The sequence below is a fragment of the Bombus terrestris genome, chromosome 8 (genome assembly GCF_910591885.1).
Source record: "Bombus terrestris chromosome 8, iyBomTerr1.2, whole genome shotgun sequence".
Classification (NCBI taxonomy): Eukaryota; Metazoa; Arthropoda; class Insecta; order Hymenoptera; family Apidae; genus Bombus; species Bombus terrestris.
The window spans coordinates 3,667,588-3,692,186 of record NC_063276.1 but is presented as its reverse complement, the minus strand read 5'-3'; the positions used below and the strand labels follow the sequence as shown (position 1 = coordinate 3,692,186).

Genomic DNA, 24,599 nt, shown 5'->3' with positions numbered 1-24,599 from the left:
ACGATGTGCAACAGCACTCCCGAGGAAGGCATGTCTCTGTGGACCTCTATTAATTTTCCCGATGATAATATTTCTGGTGACCGTCGATTCAGCTTGTTTTCAGTCATTTAAATTAGATAACCGCGGAATCGGATTCCTACGCATGGAGGAATCACGGTTGTCAGCGGGCGATTGATACAGGAATACGAAAGTTAAGACCAATACCACGAAGGTATCGGGACGAAGAAAATATCCTAAATGTCAGCCTCGTATCCGCAGCGAGTGCATAGCGTACCTCCGGCTTCAATGTCGTACGTAACACCACGTTGTAACCGCGTAAGACGTATCCAAAACATAGAACGGGGGCCAATGCACGCTGCACTCAAATTTCCTTGCCATTCGCGAGCATTGTTCTCCAACTTTATTTGTCACTTCATGGTCGCTTTGATTATTTATTTCTTTTACGCACGGCTGCCAACTGCTCGTCGAAAGTTAGACATCGTTTTAACGCGCCTCGAGAAGGAAGCGTTCATACCTTTTCCCCGATAAATAGAAAAAGATGGAAAGAGGCCTACCACCAGGCGTACTTGACTCGTTCCTTACACTTGATCGCCTGCAGGGTTACTATTTTGGTCTTTCTTTCCTTGTATTTTTCACCATTCTTTCGCAGCTTTTAGACGTAAGTATGTATACATATCAGGATACGTGTACCTTCCTTTATTTCATTTGGTTAAGCGGACGTTTTATTTCACGATATCTCCCTAGACAGAGACTGCATTTATTTAACGCAGAATCAAAACTCTGTAAAATTAAATTTGGAATACGAGAGACCAGGGACGAATCGAGTGATACCGGTGCCTGGGTTCTTTAACTTCAGTTACTTTTTTACTTTATGTATATACATATAACGTACGGTCCCCAAATATGGATATACTTTCCAGGCGGTATTTTTAAAATGTACAGTAACATTGGAAAAATATGATAAATTCGATTAAAATGCTAGGATATATCTAAGCTTTTTCTATGAACGTTTAAGTTGAATAGAAACTGCAGATAACTATGATACCTCATAGGTGCTGTTCGAAAGAAACCACGAGATAGAAATATTAAGTTCTCATGTTTTCTAATTATACGATCGATTTAGCACAAATGGAACACAAATGGTTCTTATGTACATTCAGGCGCGTAATATTTCATATTATTTATAGATTAAGTACATTAAGCACGTATATCACAATCAGCATTTTTAATATTGGTTGATTTATAAGAACTTCTTACAGGTAATAAATTTCGTTTAATCGCGATATATTAAAAAAATCGAACAATTGAATGCAATTGTAGGAATAATCAGTGAAATAAATATAACCTAGGATCTTTCCTTTTTGTATTTTTTCACTTATGTTCCAACTAATTGTGATTTAAATATTACACCATATGAATAAAAAATATTTAATCTGAAATACAAAAGAATTTACTATTTTTATATATTACTAAAATATTTTTTTATACAGTTATCATTTTTTATATTTTTCAGATTAAAATAATTCATATAAAAATGTCACAATTGGAGCTAGATCCTCAATTTACACAGGGTTTACACCTTCTACATTCTACTAATAAAGATTCTGCAGAACAGCTGCGAGCACTTTTAGATGAAGCAATCAAACAAAAATATGGGCCATCAAAGATGTTATCGAATGTATTACACAAAAAGGTAATTAGATGATAATTAATTTAAGGACATTATGTTGAGGGTTATCCAGAATAGAATACTTCAATTAAGGTGGTTTATATTAATTAAGTTATTATAATTACAGAGTTAGTTCTGATATCAGGGCACTCGTGAAGCATAGGAGATTTCATTCACGTAAAAAGATATCTAGTATTTGATCCCTCTGATCTAATGTTGTCATTTATTTTCTGAACTTCTATCTCTTAGATTCTCTGTTTTTAGTATATGATGGAGGAACCGGTGCTGAGTGATCATAGTAGCAGCAGTAAAAAAAGCAAAAGCTCCTCTTCTTCTTCCTCCAAACATTCAAGTAAATCGAGCAAAAACAGCTCTCCTGTGAATTTACCAACTCGTGACACACCACCTGATATTATCCAGACTGATAATACTCTGGCATTAGAAATATTAGAGGATGATCTGACATGTGTTATTTGCAAAGGAATGGATGTTGGAGCAAGAAACAGACTTGTTGAGTGTTCAGAATGTCATTCCTTGTACCATCAAGAGTGTCATATTCCACATATTTTAGATTCTCAAATAGATGTTCCAGGACTGGTGTGGTATTGTTCAAACTGTTCCAAATCACAGGTGTGTGTATTCACTCACATTATAATTTATTATATTTTTTGTACCTGAAATATTTTGATAACTTTTAGCAAAAAATGTTAGAAAACATAAAAGTTATGAAGTAAGAAATCTCCTTTCTTAATTTATAGGTTTCAAAAGAAAGGAGCTCACCAAAAACAGTGATAGAAAATAAATCTAAAGAACAAAAAAAATCTAATTCAGGTAAGTTTCTTATATTTTATAAAAATAGATGTATTTTCTTTTTAATTAAAAAAGCAGTCATTATCTTGTTTAATAGGTGGTGGAAACAAAGTAACGCCAAACATTCATATTATAAGTGCAGATAGAAGACTAAAAGATATGATGAAAAAAGCTAAACAAGATAAACGAAGCACAAACACTACTCAGAGTTCAAAGAATTCTCGGTCCAGTTCACCAGCGATGTCTTCAACAAAATCTCAGGAAAAATCATTACTGTACAAAATCAAGTCAGGTGTAGAATGAAACTCTTGCTCATACGAATATTGTGATAATATTGTATAATATAAAAAAGACCTAAACAAATTTTATAATTTCAACATTACAAGTTGATTAGCTAATTAAAAGATAGTCATGATCGATGCGTTAATATGTATATTCTGATAGCAAAATTAATATATTTTGCCAAAGATAGTATAAATAATCTTTAAGTAGATAATATTAATTTTATATACCGCAGCAATTCCCAATTTTATGCTGAAAAAACTAAGGCTTTTACTTTTTATATTATTATGTACTTTCGTTATATGACTTTCTTTGTTTTTAATATAATTCATTACGAGATATAAAGAATAGCAGCGCGATGTAATTTGATATTGTAACGTTTAACTATAAAAATATAATTTTTTGTACAAATGTACATTAATTTAAATATACAAACATAAATGTGTAATTGAATTTCTGTTAAACTTTAAAAACCTCAAATAAAAAATGAAATAAGCGATTGCGGGTACTCCGAAAGAAGCTTTATGAGTGTCGAGTTCATTTATAATATCAATATATTTTTGCAATTTTTCAAATGCTTATTTGTTTGTCCCTACGTCCCATTGAAAATTTGGCAAGAGTCATTTCGTTCTCGAGTGTTACTTAAAATCTACTTATATGCAAGATGGGGGGTTGAATTCTATTTACATTGGGCTTTTGGAGGGTTGCATCTACACGCGTACATCGATAGATACACGCTCATACATACAGCATACACACAAGTAAAGCAGCATCGCATTCACACATTAATTGCATTCATCGTTACATGCGCACATACTTTACGTAGAGGCTATACAACGAGAAAAGATACATTCAAAAATTCATGGGAATGAAAACGAGCCCGTTTTACATAACTTTTTTTTTCATACACGGTTCCCGAAGTCGAATATATTTTAAGATATTCTTGCAGGGAACGATCATCCCCCCATCCTTTTTTTCGAAGCTTAACAAAGAATAATCTTAAACTCGACATGATGTTTGGAATCGTCTATACTACGAAGCATGACATTACTAATCGACTCATAAACCGCTGAACATTTCCTCTGTTAATTACAATACAGTACATACGTTGAATGCGGAATTGACAAGCTTTTCAGATGGATGGAGTCAACTGTCGAACGTACAAATTATCGAGAAATTCTGCTATACCACAAGCAATTCTGAATATTATACTTAAACGTTATATATCTTCGTAAGAATAAACATTCTGCAAAAAATTTGGAATTAGTACTAAGGAACCATGTATTCATGGGTCCTAAGGTCCTCTTAAAAAAAAAACCAAATCTTTTTACGTTAGGAAATTCTTTGATCAAAAATCTATTGGGACAAAAAACTTGCTATTGATATCTGCAGCATTAGTTAAAAATAATAAAAATATTAGAGATAGTGAACATCGAGCATTTAAATGTTCCAAATTCCAGAATTAGCATCTTCTCTTAAATAGTAAATAATATTCTTTTTATGTTTTCTTATAAATTTTTTATATTATAAGCTTTTTATATCATACTAAAGTGTTTATGTTGCAAGTATTTAAATTTTGAGTTTTGAATAAATAGACAAATGATTCAAGTAACCAATAGCATTTCCGATATGTTTGAAATTATTTAAACTTGTTTGAAGCTATTTTTTCTTCGAATATTTTCATTTTTTTTCCTCCTACAAATATGCAAGCGCTTTATATATTATTTCGATACTTCTTAATGCTTTAAGGAAACAGAATTTCATCGAGATTTTGCATGTGCACAATATACATTAAAAAGTGTAGCATGTTACACGACCTTCCATCGAATTGCGCTCGAACGTATAATGTACTTCACGTACCATATACGATATTTTACATGAACTTCTGAAAATGAACATTCTAATCGTCCAAGATGTACCACGCACCTGCAGGGATCCTCCAACTTCAGACAATAGAGTCGAGACGTATGTATATACGAATATGTGTGCAAATATATTAGTGTACGTCAATCTGTGTAATGTGAAATAATATAAATTCAAGAGTTTCGTATATTATAAAAATCATCGACCCTTATATTGTGGACGTTACATAATATTACTCGAATAACGAATAAACCTATATGAATATATAAAAAATGTAAGTCAATTTTACAATTCCAACAGTTTCATTAATATATACTGTTTTTTTTTTTTTTAGCTCTTCCATGCCTCGATGATATAAAAATATTGATATCGATAATAATAGTAATATAATTAACATTTTATGGAGTATATACAATTGGAACCGTACCATCCACAATTGAAGGATTTGCAATATGTTCGTTCAATTGTACCCATGCATATACGCTTAACAATTTGTAAGCTACAACACAAACTATCGCTCTTCATCATCAGACATCTTCGTTACATGTTTTGTATAACAATATATTAATTTAATGTAGAGCAACTAAAAAATTCCACTAATATTATGGAATAGTACTCATACAAGGAAAAATGTTTTCTTATATTTCTACATTATAACAATTTGTTCTATAATTTTCCATCGCTTTATTTTAATCATTAAATTAACAAAATTTAACTAACGAAAGAGGTCTCTTTTCGAAAATGTTTAATAGAGAAAGAATTTTCAACTACTAGTTGTAAATCTTCAACTAATAAACAGTGATTGTATGTACAATTAGAAAAGTTAATTGTAATTACACAATTCATTACTGTTAATGTATGAGTATTTATATTTTTGTTTTCAAAATAACTCATAAAAATATTCAAAAACTAACAAGACAGATTCCTATTTAAATAATAAGAATAATAATTTTCTGTCTATCATTTTAATTCATTTCATAATAAATATTTCGTTGAATTAAAAATATTTTATAGGCGATAAAGTATGATAGTAACTTAATCGTAAAATTAATATTATTGAAATTGAGTCGAGCGAGCACGTATCTTTATTATGTATAATCTGTATATTTATAAGTTTAATATAAATACTACTGTCAACAGAATGATTTATAAAAATAAATCCATTACTCCAGTCAAAATTAATTAATTTCTTTCTGGAAGACTACATCTAATAGCTTCATATAAACAAAATAAAATACAAACACCATTCAGAAAAATGTTCTATTTCGCACGTTTATTTAAAAAAGGAAATCATTACCTCCACAAAACGAGTCTTTTCTAATTATTAGAAAGACATATATGTGTTTTGAATTTTTTGTGTAATTAATATGTATTAAATTTTACATACAAAGTAGAGGAAGAAGATCTCATCCCCTAAGGTATTTTGTAAATGTTACTATCATTTAATTTTGTCATTCCATCGATAGAACCTTCATAGAATCATTTGGACTAAAAATTTTGCTTCGCATTGTCTCTAATTTCAAAACAAAAATAATCATTATATTCACCACTATAAATTCATTGTACAAATAAAATATGTTCAACAAATAAAAATACTTGACAAAATAATCCTCCTAAACCTACAGTTCGTGTTCCTCTTTTTAATTCAATATACAAGAAAGCTGACCTTAATTCCACAGGAGATAGTGATTTAAATACATATAAAATAACGCGACTAAAACATTACAAGAGATATGATAACAGAATGAATGTATAAATAATAAAAGCTCCTTTAAATTCCATTCTCCATTCTGTTATCATTTGTTCATGTATGTGTGTTACATATTATATGTAAAATATCGTGTGAAATATACATTGAGAAAATATGATATACATGGAATTAAATTATTACAGAATTTCGATTCGCATCTACATCATTTCCAAATGTAGTATCGTCGTTTTACGTACACCAAAAGTTCAGTAAAACAACTTTATGTTTCAGAAAAATTACAGCACGTATGTCGACGTGTATTAAAGAAAAAGTAATACATTAAATCACATAGGACAGATTGACGTATCATTTCCTGTATAGATAATCCGGTCATCGGTATATAAATAAATACAATACATATAATAGAGAGATACACAGGTTGATGGTAATCGACAGGGAAGCTGAGGGCCTGTAGAGCAGATAAAATACACGAAAGTGTTAATTAAGTACAAGAGTGAGCTTGAACCTCAGCTTTCCCAAACCTACCATTCACAAAATTATCAAATAATTGGTTACGCGATTCAATCGAACGTTTAAGTAGGTCTGTTCCGGTGTAACAGTTCCTAAAAAAGCGCATGGAGAAAAATTGGCAGTGCGCAATGGGCAGTGAGTCGAACTGTTATTAAATACCTATACACTGGAATAATGAATAGTATCAGGGACACTTAAATGCTTCCTTTAAAAAATGCAATTTTTCAAACTGAGGCAGTCTTAGGTAAAGTAAAATGGCGATGTAACCCCAAGAAAAATACTGTTCATCGTTGTGTCTTGTTAAATCTTCCTTTTTTTCCCGATACATTTAACCGCGATATTATTGACCAACTGGCGAAAAATCCTGAAACCGGCGAAAATACAACCATACATGTATAAAATTTTCCCTTCTACTGTGTTTTCTTTTTTGTCATTTTTTTTCTTTTTTTTTTAATTCGCGTTCATTAAGAGTCTAGAAACTTCCTCGCCGGTATACAATATAAAAGATCTTTCTCGTTTTTTGCATCTATTATGTGCTTTCTTTACGCTTAACAATATACCATAATAACTATTGTTGAATGGGCAATTAGTCAATAATTATATCTATATAGATAATAATACAACTTAATGGTAGTAAGAGCAATAATAGATATAATATAGCTCCTATAATAGTTGTAAAATCATTATATGATCCACATAGTGGCCTTCCAGATCGTAGCAACAGTCATACATATATAAATGTAATCATATAAAGTAAATAAAAACAGACTGAAAAATGAACAAAAAATGTAATAGAAAAGAATTCTTTTTTTTTTCACGTACTAAATATACGTAGATAGGCCTAGAATAGTCTGAACTGCTCTCACAACTTTTAATTGAGAAGCCAATTCTTTTTCCTTTCATTTAACATTACTTTAATTGCCTTAATTTAGTGTCGTTCCTTGCTCTCTCACGCTCTCTTTCTCTCTCCCACTCACTTTTTTTCTCGTTCGTTCTCTCTTTTTTTCTGAAAAAGGGTTCTTTACCCACAACTTATAATACATATATAGACCCTCTCTAACTAGCTCACTACAATCCGTGGAGGTGTATGTTGCGTGACCTTTGCTTTATATATTTTTTATGTATATATATATATAATATATAACATATTAATAATATATATATCGTAATGAAGATAGTAGGCATAGCCACTCGTGCTCGGATCACAGACTACTTGCTGCCGTACTCCCTTTGTACAGACAGTCTGGTGGACACTATGGCTTTTTCTCTTATTTAACGTTCCCACACGTTATTTTTCTTCGTGTTATATATACTACGTATACACGTATAGACATTCGGCCAACAATGAAATCATTAATTTTCATTTATTTTTTTTTTTTTACTTTTTTTTAATAAGTATTTTTTGCACGAATTTTGCATCTCAAATCCTTAAAACGCGTAGGCGGACCAATATTCAGCTACGTCACCGGAGATATAGTTTTTCGATCATAAGATAAATTATATCCCTTACTAACGAAGATTCCACCGATTGCATTGAGATTTCCTTCGACGTTTTCTTATAATTTGTTACAAATATACTATATATATATGTATAGTAAAATAAATGAAATATACAATATTAATAAAAACAGATCAGGTTTAAGGGTTAGAGTTCATCATTTTCTCTTTTGTTACCATTTTGCTAACATCTGTACGTGTGTACGAGCGTATTTCGATACGGCCATGACATATAGACGTAAATACTACGGCCAGGATTAATTTATCCTGAGAAAAACTATCGCCTGACTAGCCTTAACGAAATCGCACGTATTTTTTACGGCATTGTTATTCACATGGTGTGTAGATTTGTACATATGTAACGAGGTGTATCTGATGCATGAAATGGAGGCACTAGTCAGTGTTTCTGGAGAGATTGACGGGTCCTGGGATAGCAATGAGGAGGTTGTGTCAGCAGGCACTGGTTTCCTCTCCTTCGAGTGTGCACGCGACATTCTCTAGCCTATGGGCTAGATGTAATTTACGACAGCCTGCGTCTGTCTCCAAGGCCTCTAGGATCTATGCAATATTCCATTAATTAAATTACCAATTAACAAACTAAAAATTATAATAAAAAGAGTCAAGTTCTGTTTTCAAGATACTTACTTGTTCATAATACTTGCTGACATAGATGTAAAGTTCTTTTAGTGCTGCGATCACATCAAACTCATTCGCATGTGACGCACTCAGCTGTTGCATGGCACTAGACATTTCTTGATCAGTGATTTGTGGCAGTCTTTGTACATCTGTGTAAAAACGACCCACTTTCTCTCGGTAATGCGGTATGTCCTTGGCGAAGAGTAACTTATTCGACGGTGAATCTTTCCCCAGCCTGTGTTCCGTCATCGAACAAGAGTCCATAAATGTTTGCGCTATCACGGAGAGGCTCGAGTCAACCGTCGTGGACTTATTTATATCGAACATGAAGTCTGGATTCTTAATAAAATTCACCCAAAATCTAAGCGGCAAACTATTCGATTTCCATGCGTGCGGTACCTCCGGGTCAACGATTCCGTGTTGCTTCGCGGCATCGTCCAGGAGATCGAACAGCCATTTTACAGCACTGGGTAATGCTTCGTTCGCTGTTAGTATCGTATTCAAAAAATCATCGACGAACTTCTGAACGGTACCCTTCGTCGATAGTAATCTCGTTAAAAATATTTCAGGAATGGCTTTGTGTGTTCGTTCTGGATGATGATGTTTGCTACCGGTGAAACCCATACCTGGCGGATAGTGACTTTCTTCTATAGGCCTTACCAAATGATATAATCGTTGATTGCCTCCATGACCGCTTTCTACGTCGCCGTTTGCTGTTATGATCGGCGGTGATTGTTGAGATTCGAAGTATAAACCGCTAACGGGATGATTGTACATTACAGGACTAATTAGATTGTGATTAGGTGTGGATGGAAGATGCGTGGACGAACAGTGATTCGCGTGACGATGTAGGTGATGGTGATGTGCATGGTGGTGAATGGACTGCTGCTGATGATGATAGTGCGATGGTTTACAGTTGTGACACGGTGGTTTACAGGCGACGGAAAAACCATCATTCTGTCTAGGAATCAACGACATCACTGCTGACTCTTTCACACCATAATGCGCCAACGTGTTTATCTTTTTCCATTCGCCGCTGCACTTTGACGTGAGATCCTCATCCTGGAGAGTTAAATGTCCGCCTCTACCGTGTCTCCATTCCAAATCTACGTCATGAACGGACGGCCTCAGTGAGAAAGGAGTATTCTTGTAGAGAGCATCTAGGATCTTGGACTTCACTTGATTTATAGTATCACAATCTAACACCTTGCACTGGATTTTCTCATCGAGATCATCTTGGACGACATGCAGAGTGACCACGCTGTGCTCAATTTGCTCACGGAGTAGCCTTTCTTCAGATAATGAGTATCTAGCGTCGTATGTAATCACGTCCACAGGACCTTTTTCTATCTGGTGCTTTATTGCCTTAAACAATAAAAATAGAGAGGAACCTGCATAATCTTTAAGGTAATTGTACATACAAAGAGCCATCCAGTTAGTTAGCATCTTTTCTACCACAGATTCGGTCCTTCTAAGCATCAACTGAGGATGCTTCGTGTTCACTGCCTTCTCGATAAGTCTTAGTAAAAGATTCATGAGTATATCAGTCGCATACTCCATCTTACCCATCAGGACGACCATAAGTAATGATGCAACATTCACTTTATCTCTAATATTAAAGTCTTTCTGAGCCTCTAAGGTTTCGATGAACGTTAATACGAAGTATTTATTATTGATCAGTTGCTCGAACTGGATCATGGCAGCATCATAGTTTGTACGAGACACATTACTACGTGATCTAGGATCATTTAATATAGGATGATGCGTAACACCAGGAAAAAATACTTTCATAATATAATTCTTGTGGTCTAAAGTCGGAATACCGGACGACTCCAGATCAGCGGTTAAATCGGTCATATCGGTTTGTAGTTCAGCAAATGCTTGCTTACATTCCATCCTAACATTGCTTTCCAGAGTATCCATTTGTATCTGTATCCTTTTATATTCTCTTTCTGCTTGTGTACTCTTCCTTCTATATATTATTAACACTAAAACAAACAGAAACACAAGACCAAAAGTGCCAGCAGCTATTCCAGCAATTGCCTCCGGTGGGATTGGGTAAGATTTAATCACTTCGTAGCGCAGATAACCAATGGGGAACCTTAGGCTACGACCCACACGTACTACCACCAAGGGTAAACCATTTTCAGTTTTAATTCCAAGTTCATCCGTATCAGCTGGTTGTTGATCAGGAGGAATGCAAACCAATTGAGTTAGAGCAAGCGAAGTCACGTTACATGGCATTGTACCGACAGTAACGTTCACATCAGACTCGTCGCTGGCAAAAATCAAATTTTCCCCCTCGATAACTAGCGTATCACCTTTATATAATTTAATGTTACGCGGAAAGGCAAGAAATTTCGGGTCTTCCACATAAAGTAAGCGATTTCTAAGACTCTTAAAATGCTTTTCCAAATCTCGTACACTTTCCACATTGTCCATAATAAATGCTATTTTCAAGGATAATTGAGATTCCTTTAACTTTAATGATTGAGGTGGTGTGCTTTGGCTACTAGCAGTAGCACGCTCGTTACGTCGAAGAGTCATGAACCGCTTAGCAACACTAGGACTTGGACATTCCATTTGCGTCGGGTTTAATACTGTACAAACAGTCCTATTTACTGGCAGTAGTTCATTGTCGAAGTATACCTCCATTTCGGGCTTCTGAATAGTATCTAGATTGGTACCGTGAACTGTGATCATACGACCACCGGAAGCAAAACTTGTCAGTGGCTTAATCTCCATAATAGTAGGATCATGAGTGTAGTTATAGGGATTACCAATTAAAGTGCGATTCGCACCGTCTATGCTAAGAGTCAGTCTGTCGATTCTTCTTACTCTATCGGATTTACTTGTTACACAAGTTAATCTGGTACTACTCGCTTGCGTGGCGTTAACATGACACGCTAATTCGTCTAGGTAGGCTGATATAGTACTACCAATATTCAAATACATTCCAGTAATGGCAAGTTGCGTACCACCACTTTGTGGACCAACCGATGGGTAAACACCAGACAATCGTATATCCTTGTAATTAAATAACACTGCGCTTTCAGTGTAACCAGCGTCATTACCAACCACTACAGAGGCAGTGTCCGTTGCTTCGTGTCTTCCTGTACGACAAACGATGCGTACGGACACTTCATAGTCGACTAAAGTACATGGTGTGTTACCAATATGTATTTTTCCATCCACGTCGCTTTCTTTCAGACCCAAATTACTACCTTCAATAGTGACCAACGTCCCACCTTCGATCGGTCCACTGAGAGGTTTAATCATGTCTATCCTCGGTTTCGGACACTCGGTAAATGGCGAGTGCAAGCAAGAATGCCGGTACACGCAACTATTACCGCACCAAGTACATTCGAAACGCGCATCTCTGGTCACGCAAAGGGAACAATCTGCGTGTTCACGATGCGAACCCAACACTTCACACTTATAAAGGATGATAGTAGTCTTGTCCACATGATGATTAATGTTCCAGACAACCGTTACCTCTGCTTCGTATTCACCAGTAACCGCCTCATACGAGTAAACTGTTTTATCACAAACTATAAAACGGCTGCTATCGACACGGGCTTGTACTTTTAAATTAGCACCCTCGATTGAGACGATGCATTGGAAACCACTGTGTCCTACTTGAGGATGCGGTAAATTCTCAACCTCAAGCACTATCTCTTTGGGTACACTGTTAGGTAACATCAATGGTTCCTGCCGTTGAACAAACTTTGGACAGTATTGTGCTCCTTGTGCGGCTAAATTTGCTTGATTCTGTGAACAGAAAGTTATCTTTTTTATAACAATACTAAATTTTACTTAAACATTAATACACTTACGTTTTCTCCCGAAATGATACCCTGACAGCTTGTGTTATGTGTACATTTATTATCATATACACACCAACTACAGGCCCATTGAGATTTTACACACTCTGTACACACGGTATGTCTAGAGCAATCGAAGAAAGCGAAATTTCGTGAGACAAAATCTTTATTTGTTTCACTAGAGCGCACAGATAAAGGTACCAGAACATGATCGGCTCCGTCTGGTATATTCGGTCTTTCAAGTACAGGTGGTGTAGGACAAGATAATCCAAATCCGGTCATTAGTGCATCTATAGGTTCCGCGTTACCAAAAACACATTTATAATTTGCGCCTGCTGGTAATTCGGGTAAAGTTCTGATTGTTAAGTGAACAGTGGTCATTTGATTGATAGGCATACGATCTGGAAGAACTTGCTCGAAATCAATGCATTGTTGTCCTGTACCTAAAGATAACCATCGTGGACTACTATGACTTGCTTTCTGACAATCTCCTCTAACTGTGCATCTAGAAATATACATTAATATTATCAAAGAAAAGAAATAATGAAAAAAAAAATTAAATATTTACCTTTTTTCTAATGAACACCATCCACAATAAGGATCTTTCGCGTCTAGACAACTGCTACAATTAGTATAACTACTGCAATGTTCAACTTGCACCTTAGAAATTTTAGAAGTTGATAAAACGTAAATATGTTCTCCATCTGGCGAAATCAAAGTATCAGGCATCAATCTGTTTCCTTTATCAATTACAATATTTTCGTAGACGAATGCTTCGTTTCCAGAAAGTAAAACTTTTTTCAGAGAACCCTCGTTAGTACCCAAGAATGCAACTGTATGACTTTCTGTATTAGCTATTGTTACAGAGGTAATGAATTCGTCAGGAAAATGTAAAATTGCTTGTCCCACAATCGGTGACATTCCGGAGATTTTCAAACCCACTTCACAGAAGTGCAAAATGTTGCCCGCTGTCTGGATAGAAAAATAAAGACACAACTCAATAAAAATATGCAATATTTTCAAATGGTAATATTTCAGTTCTTCAAATTTTATACTTACTCCTGCCGCAGGACATTTTCCATCTTGTATAGGACCACTGACATATCCCATGTTTCTATATTTAGTACTACCATTGAGACACATATGGATATTTTCAGTAAATCTTGTTTCAATCTCTTGCAAACTGTACACACAAAGTGCTGACCGAGACAGTGGTTCGTTCGTGATTCCTCTACTTGGAGAAAATACGGAGACAAAAATGGGATCACCAACGGAAATACCCAATTGCATGGCTATATCACTACCGGCTGGTGCCACTTTCGCGTCTTGCACTAAATTATAAGATTGCGATTTCCCATCTCCCAAATTAACAGTACACTGTAACGTCACTTCTGTATAACTATCATAATTTGGATCATTGATACAGCTTCGAGCCAATCTAGAGATGTAACCCTTTTCCTCTTCTTCAGGAAGATGAGACTGCTTTTGTACCAATACAAAATATGCATAGTTGTTGGCATTGAACCCATACACATATTTAACCAGGAAATGGTCTCGATATTTCACGTCGATGTATACGATCGACTGTTTATTGAACGTATATTCCGCGAATTCTAAATTGTGAAGATTTCTGCTAGAGATAGCAGGCACGTCATGCCTGTAATCTCCTCTATTAGTGAATGTAGTACCAACGTAGAGTATATTCGTTTGTCCCCAAGCATTATATTTTTCGGGCCCAATAAAAGCATATGTAGAAGAGCTTTCATCGTTTGCTGCTACACTATGGGGAATGAATTCCGGCTTAATAGATATGTTTGACATTTTGTACTTTTCACAAGCACCTTGAAGAAGGGAACCGCATGCAATCAGTGTTTGTGATTCAAGATCAGCGATTAATAGTTTGTTTACATTATCCATTAAAGATGTAGTTATGTCTCTGGAAGGACAGCCTGTTGCATGGCACTGGGGATTATCCAATCTTGGTCCTGAAAACAATAATGAATAACAATAATTTTTTTAGTAATGTTTCCATAATATAAATACATATATATCTTTTATAAAATATACAGTTCTCATAAAAAGAATGAATAGCTAACCTGTGGAAACATATTCCTCCAGTCTGAGATTAGAATCTAACTGTAAAAGTCTGTTGATGGCACCTGCATATAATCTTCCTGTTGCAGGATCTATAGTAAGGTGATTAAATCGAAGGGCACCTTCCCTCGTTGTATTTGGATCTAGAGGATAAAATCCATATCTTTGACCATCTCCCATAGGAAACTGTGTTACAATGTGTAACGATCTATTTTCTTGCACAGGTGGAGCAGTACTAGCAGGTGTATCTATGGCTGCAGTTACCAGTACCACCAGGAACCAGGTAGCAACAGACATGGATGAAAAGGATAATCGATGAAATGGTAGTAGCAGTTTAGGAGATAATACAGTAGGCGAAATGGGAAATGATACAAATCCCAAGAATCTCATGATGTGTAGGCAATAGTTGACAAAGCACATGCGCACACGCTATGCGTGTGCGTTTGTGCATGTACAAGTCTAGGGTAGGAAGCTTAGAAAATATAATAAGGGTATTTGTCCCACTGGTAGAAGGCCAGTATCAATATAGTACTACCAATTACACATGTATCCAGGCACTGACATGATGCACATTGCCTGGCACCTCTGGAACATTTCAAAACCACAATTACAATTAGTTATTTATTCTTAAAAAAATTTCACACATCCATAAATTTTTCACCAATATCTACCAATTAACCAAATAAAAAATTGTTCATAAAATAACATTGACTATATATTAAATTTTAAGAAAAAGTCTAATTTACATGAAAAAATTAAATAATTTTAGCATAATAAAATATTATAAGAGACAAAACGAAAATGTCGAAGACACATCAAGATATATCATTAAGACATTTCGAACATTCATATTTTGTCAGGTTTACGTTACTTATCTAAATACACGAGCATCCACGATCAAGCCATACAATGATTAATTATAATAATCGAGAAGTGAATTATCAAAATGTAAATAATGTATCACTGACCGATTTCGATACTAAAACATTTCGACGACGATGTCAGGCTAGGGCAGATGGCTCCTCCACACTTTTTGAGTAACACCGTTGCACGCACCGCCCTTCATTAGTGCGAGCAGCATAGCTGCACTTGACAGTTAAGGCCAGTGTCTTTGCACAAAGGCAAGGATATTCTACTCCTTGTCAGTAATCGCCTAACAAAACACAAATGTACTAAATTACTCAATACTCAATAATAAAATATTTTAGAAACTCATAAACATTCCCGGGAACACTCATAAAACACGAGAATATCCACGGTTAATTACTGAAAAAGAAAAAGAAATTACCTCCAGCATGAAAAAAGCTCGCAGCTTCGATTCGCTCGATCTGATATGATCATCAGTTAGCTCGTGTTAACTTTCCTTCTTTTTCCTTTGATTCACGAAAATTTCATATATACAACGAATTAAAATAAAAGGAAACAAGTTCGATTTATCACGTAGAATCAACCCTTTTTATGAAAAAGCCAAAGTGTATAACACGACTACACGATGGAATGTTCGTACGCCAGAGTCGCTACGACACATCGCGGATATGCACTCACTATGTCCTTGATACAGGTCTCTGATATAGTATCCGAACGATGAAACAACAAAACGCACGGTTTAGACTTAATGAAACTCCTTATTATCTCTTGTAGTAACGCGTAAAGAGTATAAATACCGTTTCGTTACTTGATAATAACACTAAACAGGGAATCGGAATGAGCCGCCATTAAAATTCGACCGACAGCGACAGGCTGCACGAGTTTAGAGCAAGTTGGGGGCCGTGGCTACGGCATGCGCCGCCGCTTGTTCATTATCTTTCTCTCTCTGTTCCTCTCGTCAAGCTTTTCCCACGGTTCAGTGTCTCTCCTTGGCTAGTTCTATCACTCTCTTCTTCCCAACTTTCCTTTTCTTTCTTACGATTGTGTGTGGGATACTCTATCGGACTTACAGATGCCGCGTCCTCCCGTGGCTGAAACCTTGTACTGTTTACTTTAATGGTAAAAGCTGGTAAAACTAGTGATATGCTTTCGAACCATCAATTTAGCGATGAACATTCGAATCTCAATCTGAAAACGATTCCAAGCTTTACGAGACTATGGAAATACGAATCATTTTTAACATCATTGGAACTCATAAGAGTCTTCCACTACATCCAACTTTTATCTTGAGTCTTTAAAGATTTCGGCACGTCTTGAAAGTCTTGGCAGGTTTAAACATTAATTACTACTGTTATATTACACGTTATAAAATCACGTTGAAAACTTCGTTTTTTAAAAAATCGGGTTTGAAAACATAAATTTGCTTAATTCTAACTAGACAGGAGTAGACAGGAGATAATTCTACATGCGGAAATAAGTCGAAAATGTAGAATAAAGTATTTTTTAAGGCCTCGTTTTTGAGACAAACAAATTTGAAAATTTGCCAACACTCTCAATATATACAAAAACATAAATAACATAAATGAACGTGTTTATAGCTTTCCTCAAAAATTTATGTCCATATACCGTTTAGACAAAAAAGTATTTATATATTAACCCTTTGAGTGCTGTGGGTGCATATAGGTGTCTGGCGAAAGCTATCGGTGTGGACTAAGGACATATATATGCGTGTTCTGTAAGTGCCCGGCATGGACTAAGGACGCATGTATGGGTTTTTCAATTTTTCCGAACACCTACGCAGAAGTAATACTATTACGTTTGTGCGAAATAAATATAAATGCATTCCTTACGGCAGTAAACAAATGCCAATAGTGCCTTGTTATTGTTGAAATAGTCACCACTTGTAAGAAAATTCTACATCTGGTTTTTTTAGTTTTCTCAAGCACTGAATTTTTCACACACAACTAAATTATTAACTTGTGTTATATTTACTAAATTTAGTTTTCTAGTTTATTACCCAAATTCTAGTTAACTGTAAATTTCAATGTTTATAATAAATAATTAAAAATAACTAAAAAATAACGCTCTTGAATCATTTAATCTCGTGCAAAAGAATTACTATAACTTATTACGATTTGCGCTTTGAATAGTCAATCAACAGAGTTCAGTCTAACGAAAAAGTATTCCGTCCACAGCGATCGTCAGCGCTAGACGCGCGCCGTCCGTACGGACGGCATAGGCCGCGAGTATCCAGCACTCAAAGGGTTAAAGTTGTTCGTAAAATATCGAATACTTACCAAGCCCTTAAAATTTACCAAAATTCTCAAAACTTTCAAACCTATTTTTCCAAACATTCAACGTTTTCAAGACTTTTAAACTCTAAAACGTATTAAAAGAGAATCGAAACCATTCGAAGTGTTTCAAATCCCACCACTACATGGACTTGTGAATCAGTTCGAATATGTACATATTTAATAAAATTCAAATTACTTCAAATTACATGATTCGATATATGAAGCATTTAAAAGTCTTTGTGAATCCTGAGTCCTTAAAGCTTCGATAATTTTTGGAAGTTTTACTGGATCCTGAAAGTTCTGATAAATTTCAAAATTGATAAGTATTCAACGTCTTATATCTTATATTATATTTTATCTTCAGTGACTTGTATGTATAATGTATTAACAAGATAGTTAGTATCTTATAAAAGATGTATAATTATTATGATTATTATGTAAGATATTAATGATCTCATTAATATATAATAGCTGTAAAAGTAGCTTAAATTTTCAGTAAGTTTTGAAATCTTGAAATCTTCTAATCTTCAATATTTATCGAAACTTGCAAGATTCAAGATTTATACAATATTTCAAATGTTTTAATTATCAAATCATTTCCGAAGCAATTAGTACTGAAAAACTTCGAATCGTTTTAAAATTGAGATTGATTACTATATTCCCATTGTACTAGCTCAAGAAGGCGTCCAATTTAAGACAAACTGATAGTGTTTCCTAGGCGACATACGTAAAGAACGAGAAGAACAAGGTGCTTACAATGGAATTTGACTTATAACTTTATTGGGTGGGTATAGCACTTCTCGTATTTTCTCTCTTTCCTTCCCATAGCTTTTGGTGACACCCAATTTTCCATTATGCTTTATAGCGAAAATCTTCGATGTAAGATGTTTTTACGCATTTTTTTGTTTTTAATCTCCTTTGTACTCACATTCTTTACATACTGCACAAATAAAAACCCTTTGTAGAATATATCTCTTCATAAGTCGAATGGTTTAAGTAGTCAAGTCTAAAGTGACTCATGTGTCACAATTTATTATTGTAAATATGTTATTTACACATATAACTAAGCTTCAAACAGCTTAATAACGCTTTTCTTATTTTTCTTTTAGCATTTATGGAGAGGGTTTGGATTTTTTGGCTGTGGTATTTCTTCATTTTACATGTAACAAATACAATAGATAACTAATGTAGCAGGTCATAATTAAGAACATGATAATCGACGTATAACGTAACTATATAAGACTGGATTCATCTTATCTGTCCCTCTGAACGTATGTATCGACCATTTTCTTAAACTCGTTATACAATATATATGTAAAGCTGTGTATATCTGTATTTTGTTGTCTGTATGTGTCTCTCTAATATTTACTTAAATGTTAACTTCTTACAGACCGATTACATCTTTCAAAGGAAAAATCTCTATACTCCTATATAAGCCAAACTTAGTATATACCTAAATAGACACTTTTAATATCAGATGTTTTCTTAGATACAAATACACACTTTTTTTTAAAGTCTCATGTTTTATGCACGACGAGTAACAACTTCTCAATTACAAAAAAGGCTTCCTCAAACACCATATAAAAATTATAAAACAAAAAGAATGTTTAAAATTTACCACCTAACAAGTTATTATACATGAGTTTATAAGAGTCGGTGCTATGGCCAGCCTCCTTAGGCCTTTTATCGACAATGTCAAAATTAAAATCTAGGCTAAACTGTCTCACCTCCTGGCATACAGGTGGATTTTTTTTTTTTATTTCTATTCGGAACTGTGTGTTTCACTCAGATTTAAGCAGCGTCGAACTACATTATGTAAAATGTTTTTGATATTTATACTCCTGCTGGTCCGCTTAGTCTTTCAGCCATATTCTTTGTCTAGTATTCAAGTTTTATAATTATTCAACAAGTCCATGAATATCCAGCCTCGTTCTTAATACCGCTCATCCGTAAACTAGAATTTAAGAACTAGTTACGGATGAACTGAGTTATTAAAAGTACAAAAAAGGATCGTGATCTATATTGTTTCATATCATGCGACTTCTTATATGTATGTTTAATGTGCCAATATGTAAGAGCGCGTTCAAAGCGCTACGATTTATTTAAGTAAATTACGTATCTGCTTGCAAGGGTGTACTGTATTATGCATTAATAACCTTTTCACTGACGCAAAAATGTTGATAGTAATAGTTTTAGTATTAGTGGTAATTTTATCTCTGGTAGTAGTACTGATGCTGGTGATAGTGGTGGGATATTGTATTATCGTAGACGACAGGTGAAACGACCTATCCCAATGAGGGGAAATCATTTTCATCATCTACTTTAGGAGCATTTTGGCGTCCTCGAGGTGACCTCTGTTCAGATTGTGAGGCCTAGAAGTAAGAAATATATATAATTTGCATTATATCTACACACACTAAGTTTCAATCGAAAACGAATACAAATACTTACAGGACCACGTGAGTGTCCATCTCTAGTAGCTCCACGATTACCAAACCCACGACCATTTGCACGTTCTCCACGACCTCGTCCTCGACCACGTCCACCAAAACCACGTCGAGAATCACTGAATTGTATATCAATGCCTAATAAGCGCTTTTGTCTTCCTACACGTTGTGGATATTCTGCAGCAGCATCATATTCTTCCTCCTCCTCTTCTTCTTCATCTGCTCCCTCCTTTTTCCTTTCCAATGCATACATCTTCTTCCAGCGAGTTAAATCTTCACCTTCTCCAGCTTTGCGTAAATTGTATCGAGGCTTCACTCTGTTATTACGTAAAGCTTTCCATTCATCCAAAGTCAATTCGCGCGATTCTTCCTCAGCAGGTTTTTCTTCCACCGCGTCCGCAGTTATCTCTCCTTCTTTTGTTTCTGTGGTCGTTTGGTTGGAATCTCCATCAGGTTTTTCATTAGCCCAATCTTGATTTTCTTGATTTAAACTTTCTCTGAAAATAGAATAAGGAACACGAATGATTAAAACATGAATTTTTATTAAATCAATTTTGTTAGAATCAATACTTACTCAATTTCATCATTGTGGGTACCCCAGTTGTGGCTACCAGCACCATCCTTTTTGTCCACTGGTTTAACTCCACTGCTTAAACATGTAAACAATGGATTTATTAATGTTAAATACTTATCGGGATATAATTCAACAATAATAAATGAAAAATTATGTATACGTTTTATCGGAACCAGATTGACGATCAAATTCGCGTTTGCCACGATAATCGTATCCTCCACGGCCGCGTGGTCCACCACGTCCACGCACCATTCCGCGCATTCCACCACGACCCCTACGCTCTGTGTATTCTCCACGTTGATTATCATTAGAGTTTCGGAACTCTCGAGTTTCACGTCCCTCACTGAAGAATTAAAAAATAAAAGATTACAAAAAGAAATAAAAATATTGTCAACACTTCTTTTTTTTTTTTCCCCTATATTTGTATACTAACCCGGGAGGTCCTCGTCTTAGTTCTCCCTGACCACGAGGCGTTCTTTCACCATCTTCACGATTACGCCTATTGCTCCGTTCTTCTCTACTTTCTCCACAGAATTTGACATTACGATCTCCACCACCAATTCTTGATTGCGGTGGCTTTTTATCGCCAACTACATAAAGAATATTGTAATGTTAATAAGTAAAATGAAATTATTACAAGTTGTAAATTTATTAAAAATTAGTAATTTATATATATACTTCATATATTTACTTAATAGTCTAATATAAAACAGAAATACAACAAAATTTATATTTGTAAATAATGCATATTTACAGTTACTAATGATTTAGAATATATAAAAACTTTTGTATTATCAAAGTAATTTCTCATAATATTAATTTTATATTTTGACATACGAGTCTCTTGCCAAGTGCCAAACCAAACAACTCCAACTTTTGTCCATTTCTCAACTTCATTATCTAAGTAAGTAATTAATGTTTAATTCTTTAAAAAGAAACAATTTGTTTGCTTAAGTTCATTTATCATAAAGGGATAGTATAAATAATAATAAATTCCAAGATAAGTTTTAAAAAATAATATTTATAAAATATATATATTATTAGTTTTCTCATTTATGGAATTGATCAATGTAGCTTCTGGATGACTTACACAATCAAAGCAAAAGCACATGCATATACATATTAATATAATTTTAATATAGTATATCGATTATTTGCAGCAAAAATAATAAGAGCCTTATATAAATCATCAAACAATAAAATATAATACAATCTCCAATCACCTAACGTATAAATCATTTTTCATTAAATTATATTAATATCCTGCACATACTTAACGATTGTGCAAAAATTTTGAGATAAATCACAGCAGCTTATCGTAATTATTTGTTAAATGACACGTGGGGTCACCATTGGTAAATTCTATTTTTACGATACGAGAACCTCACACTATGCGGTATAAAAAATTCTCAAAAAGTTACAAGAAACATGAACATTGGTACAATAAAATCCATACAAATTGTTCGAACTTAAAGAATAGCATTGATTGAAAGAATTAATAGGAAGAAATGATTAGCAACAGAACGAGAAAATCGTTAAGTGTGCGGCAAAATATCAAAAGCACATGGACCCACGAGGGACTAGGAGCGACGGCCATAATACCGCGCACGAGGCAAGAAAGCAATGAAAAATGACTAACCTTGATCTTTCTTCAAATCTTGGACCTTAGATGGTTGTTGCTGAGAATCCTTGATCACGCGATTTTTTTGAGTTTTATTACCGGTTCTTTTCTGTGCGTCCGGCTGCTTACTCTTAATCTCCTTCTCCGAAAGCTTCTCCTTTTTTCTAGCTTCTTTCTTAAGTTCTTCTTCTCGGAGTTTCTCATGCGGATCTTCGTCATCACCCAACGCTAACGAGAACTTGTTGGTAACGGCAATGCTGTATATATTTTCCATGATGTCTCTTATCCTCTATTCGTCGAGGATCACGCGAAAATTTCACGGCTACTCTTGAGCCCTTGTGTAACAGAGACATCCAATATTTCAATATGGCTGAGTCGGAGAATAGTTCACCACGAGGTCTGTGCTCAGGGAGGGACCGCATAATTGTCTTGCACCCAGCGCGCCACCTCCCCACCAATATTATTTATATCGTTAATTTTATATCGTTTCAGACAGTAAATCACCCTCTAAAATTAAATTTTTAATTTTAATCCTGTCGTATTGTCAAAATAACTAATATCCATCGATAAAGGAAGATAATTTTTCGTACTGCCGTTCTCAAAGAAACCGGCATTATTTCCATGAATTACTTAACGCCAACTGAATAGATTTTCTTATCTTTTATATTACTTTATCTTACTACCGTACAATAATATTTATACATGCTATTTTTGGTCGTATATCATATTTCATAGCGTTTAAATAAAAAATATCAATCAGTTGTATTAACGATGTTCGATACCTGATGGCTACGATTTATTTAATAATTGAAAATCTCGTATGTCCGCATATTATGCAATGATATTATTTAAAAGTTTCTCTCGAAGATCGTTTCCCCGGATTAAATTTTTTATTATTTATATACTTAACATATATATACATATTTACGTTGTATGAAAGTCTATTATCTCTCTACGATGTAAAAATAAACGTACTTTATTATATCTGAGGGTATGTACCTTTTTGCAATTTGCTAATTAGATGAAGTATGTATATAAACATAATTATAAATATATATAGTAAATATAAAGTATATATAATGTTATTATCATTTATATTTTGTTTTCTTTTTGTTTAAAACATATAGAATATGAATGTGATTGATAGTAGAATTTCAACCTTAATTTAGGTGAAACATTATTATTTTGAGTATAAAATTTATTAAATCTGGAAAAACGTTAAATAAAAGAATACGATATTAAAACTATAGGTATATAAATCAATAGTAAGATAATTTATGATTTTCTACATGTAAGATGTAAAATGGTATCAATAGTGTTAAGTGTGTATTTCTTCTAACAACATACAATATGTTTTTTTCAATTTGCATTTCATATATAAGTACATTATAAAGCATAAACCATTTATGAAATCCTTATGCCGCATTCTTATGTAAAATAGAAGTTGTGAACATGAAAAAGTCTTAAAATCAAAGTTTCTTCAATTCAAAATACAATATTAATATATAATAATATTTTACAAATGAAAAAATTGTTTTCAATAATATTTTACTACACATAAATATATAATATATACATATGTTCAACAAATCTTCATATAAGTAATATGTAACTATTATTTTATAACAATAAGTTTCAAATGTACAGACGTTTAATTAATAATATTATTATATTATAATAATATTCTTTACACACCGCCTAGAATATTATAATTTTTCTTTCATTTGTTAAATTAGCGTAAAATACTTTGTGAGATACATATTACATATTTTCTACTTCTGAAAACACTTACAATTTATTTATTTTTACAAATATTTAGTACCCAAATATATAATTCAAGTATATGTACAAAATAACAAATAAATTATCATAATTAACCAATCCCTTATACAAGTAACAA

At 34.0% G+C, this 24,599-nt stretch overlaps 3 protein-coding genes and 1 long non-coding RNA gene across 7 annotated transcripts; 2 read left to right on the top strand and 2 right to left on the bottom strand.

Annotated features, from left to right (window-relative positions):
- Window positions 1–531: 531 nt before the first annotated feature.
- On the top strand, window positions 532–3,006 carry LOC100649931 (integrator complex subunit 12). 4 transcript variants are annotated; one of them, XM_012311088.2, is made up of 5 exons: window positions 532–662; window positions 1,514–1,693; window positions 1,934–2,299; window positions 2,428–2,500; window positions 2,577–3,006. In XM_012311088.2, exons 2-5 carry the CDS (start codon window positions 1,535–1,537, stop codon window positions 2,780–2,782), a joined length of 804 nt encoding a protein of 267 aa, XP_012166478.1. In that variant the 5' UTR covers window positions 532–662; window positions 1,514–1,534; the 3' UTR covers window positions 2,783–3,006. The 4 variants fall into 4 exon arrangements, with proteins under 4 accessions (XP_012166478.1, XP_012166475.1, XP_012166476.1 ...); XM_012311085.2 differs by having other exon boundaries at window positions 537–658; XM_012311086.2 differs by having other exon boundaries at window positions 537–658; window positions 2,558–2,870.
- Window positions 3,007–3,297: 291 nt separating this feature from the next.
- Window positions 3,298–16,861, bottom strand: LOC100649811 (plexin-B). Its single transcript, XM_012311089.3, has 8 exons — window positions 16,185–16,861; window positions 15,865–16,049; window positions 14,899–15,481; window positions 13,862–14,787; window positions 13,371–13,774; window positions 12,815–13,307; window positions 8,988–12,749; window positions 3,298–8,900 (listed from the first exon to the last, which is right to left on the bottom strand). The coding sequence occupies exons 3-8, from the start codon at window positions 15,314–15,316 to the stop codon at window positions 8,793–8,795; spliced, it is 6,111 nt and encodes a 2,036-aa protein (XP_012166479.1). The 5' UTR covers window positions 15,317–15,481; window positions 15,865–16,049; window positions 16,185–16,861; the 3' UTR covers window positions 3,298–8,792.
- Window positions 16,716–19,604, top strand: LOC125385547. The gene is made up of 2 exons (XR_007224957.1): window positions 16,716–16,882; window positions 18,731–19,604. It is a non-coding gene; the product is annotated as an uncharacterized LOC125385547 (long non-coding RNA).
- Window positions 19,049–23,102, bottom strand: LOC100649628 (plasminogen activator inhibitor 1 RNA-binding protein). The gene is made up of 6 exons (XM_012311083.2): window positions 22,718–23,102; window positions 21,512–21,668; window positions 21,239–21,421; window positions 21,079–21,150; window positions 20,509–21,001; window positions 19,049–20,429 (listed from the first exon to the last, which is right to left on the bottom strand). The coding sequence occupies exons 1-6, from the start codon at window positions 22,971–22,973 to the stop codon at window positions 20,343–20,345; spliced, it is 1,248 nt and encodes a 415-aa protein (XP_012166473.1). The 5' UTR covers window positions 22,974–23,102; the 3' UTR covers window positions 19,049–20,342.
- Between the last annotated feature and the right edge of the window lie 1,497 nt (window positions 23,103–24,599).

Coding starts and splice junctions, on each gene's coding strand:
- LOC100649811 (XM_012311089.3), bottom strand. CDS start 15,316: ATGTGCTTTGTCAACTATTGCCTACACATCATGAGATTCTTGGGATTT. Junction 14,788..14,898: donor GGAGGAATATGTTTCCACAG/GTTAGCTATTCA, acceptor TATTGTTTTCAG/GACCAAGATTGGATAATCCC. Junction 13,775..13,861: donor GAAAATGTCCTGCGGCAGGA/GTAAGTATAAAA, acceptor TTTTCTATCCAG/ACAGCGGGCAACATTTTGCA.
- LOC100649628 (XM_012311083.2), bottom strand. CDS start 22,973: ATGGAAAATATATACAGCATTGCCGTTACCAACAAGTTCTCGTTAGCG. Junction 21,669..22,717: donor AGATTTGAAGAAAGATCAAG/GTTAGTCATTTT, acceptor TTCTTTATGTAG/TTGGCGATAAAAAGCCACCG. Junction 21,002..21,078: donor ACCCACAATGATGAAATTGA/GTAAGTATTGAT, acceptor TTCTATTTTCAG/AGAAAGTTTAAATCAAGAAA.
- LOC100649931 (XM_012311085.2), top strand. CDS start 539: ATGGAAAGAGGCCTACCACCAGGCGTACTTGACTCGTTCCTTACACTT. Junction 659..1,513: donor TTCTTTCGCAGCTTTTAGAC/GTAAGTATGTAT, acceptor TATATTTTTCAG/ATTAAAATAATTCATATAAA. Junction 2,300..2,427: donor CAAACTGTTCCAAATCACAG/GTGTGTGTATTC, acceptor CTTAATTTATAG/GTTTCAAAAGAAAGGAGCTC.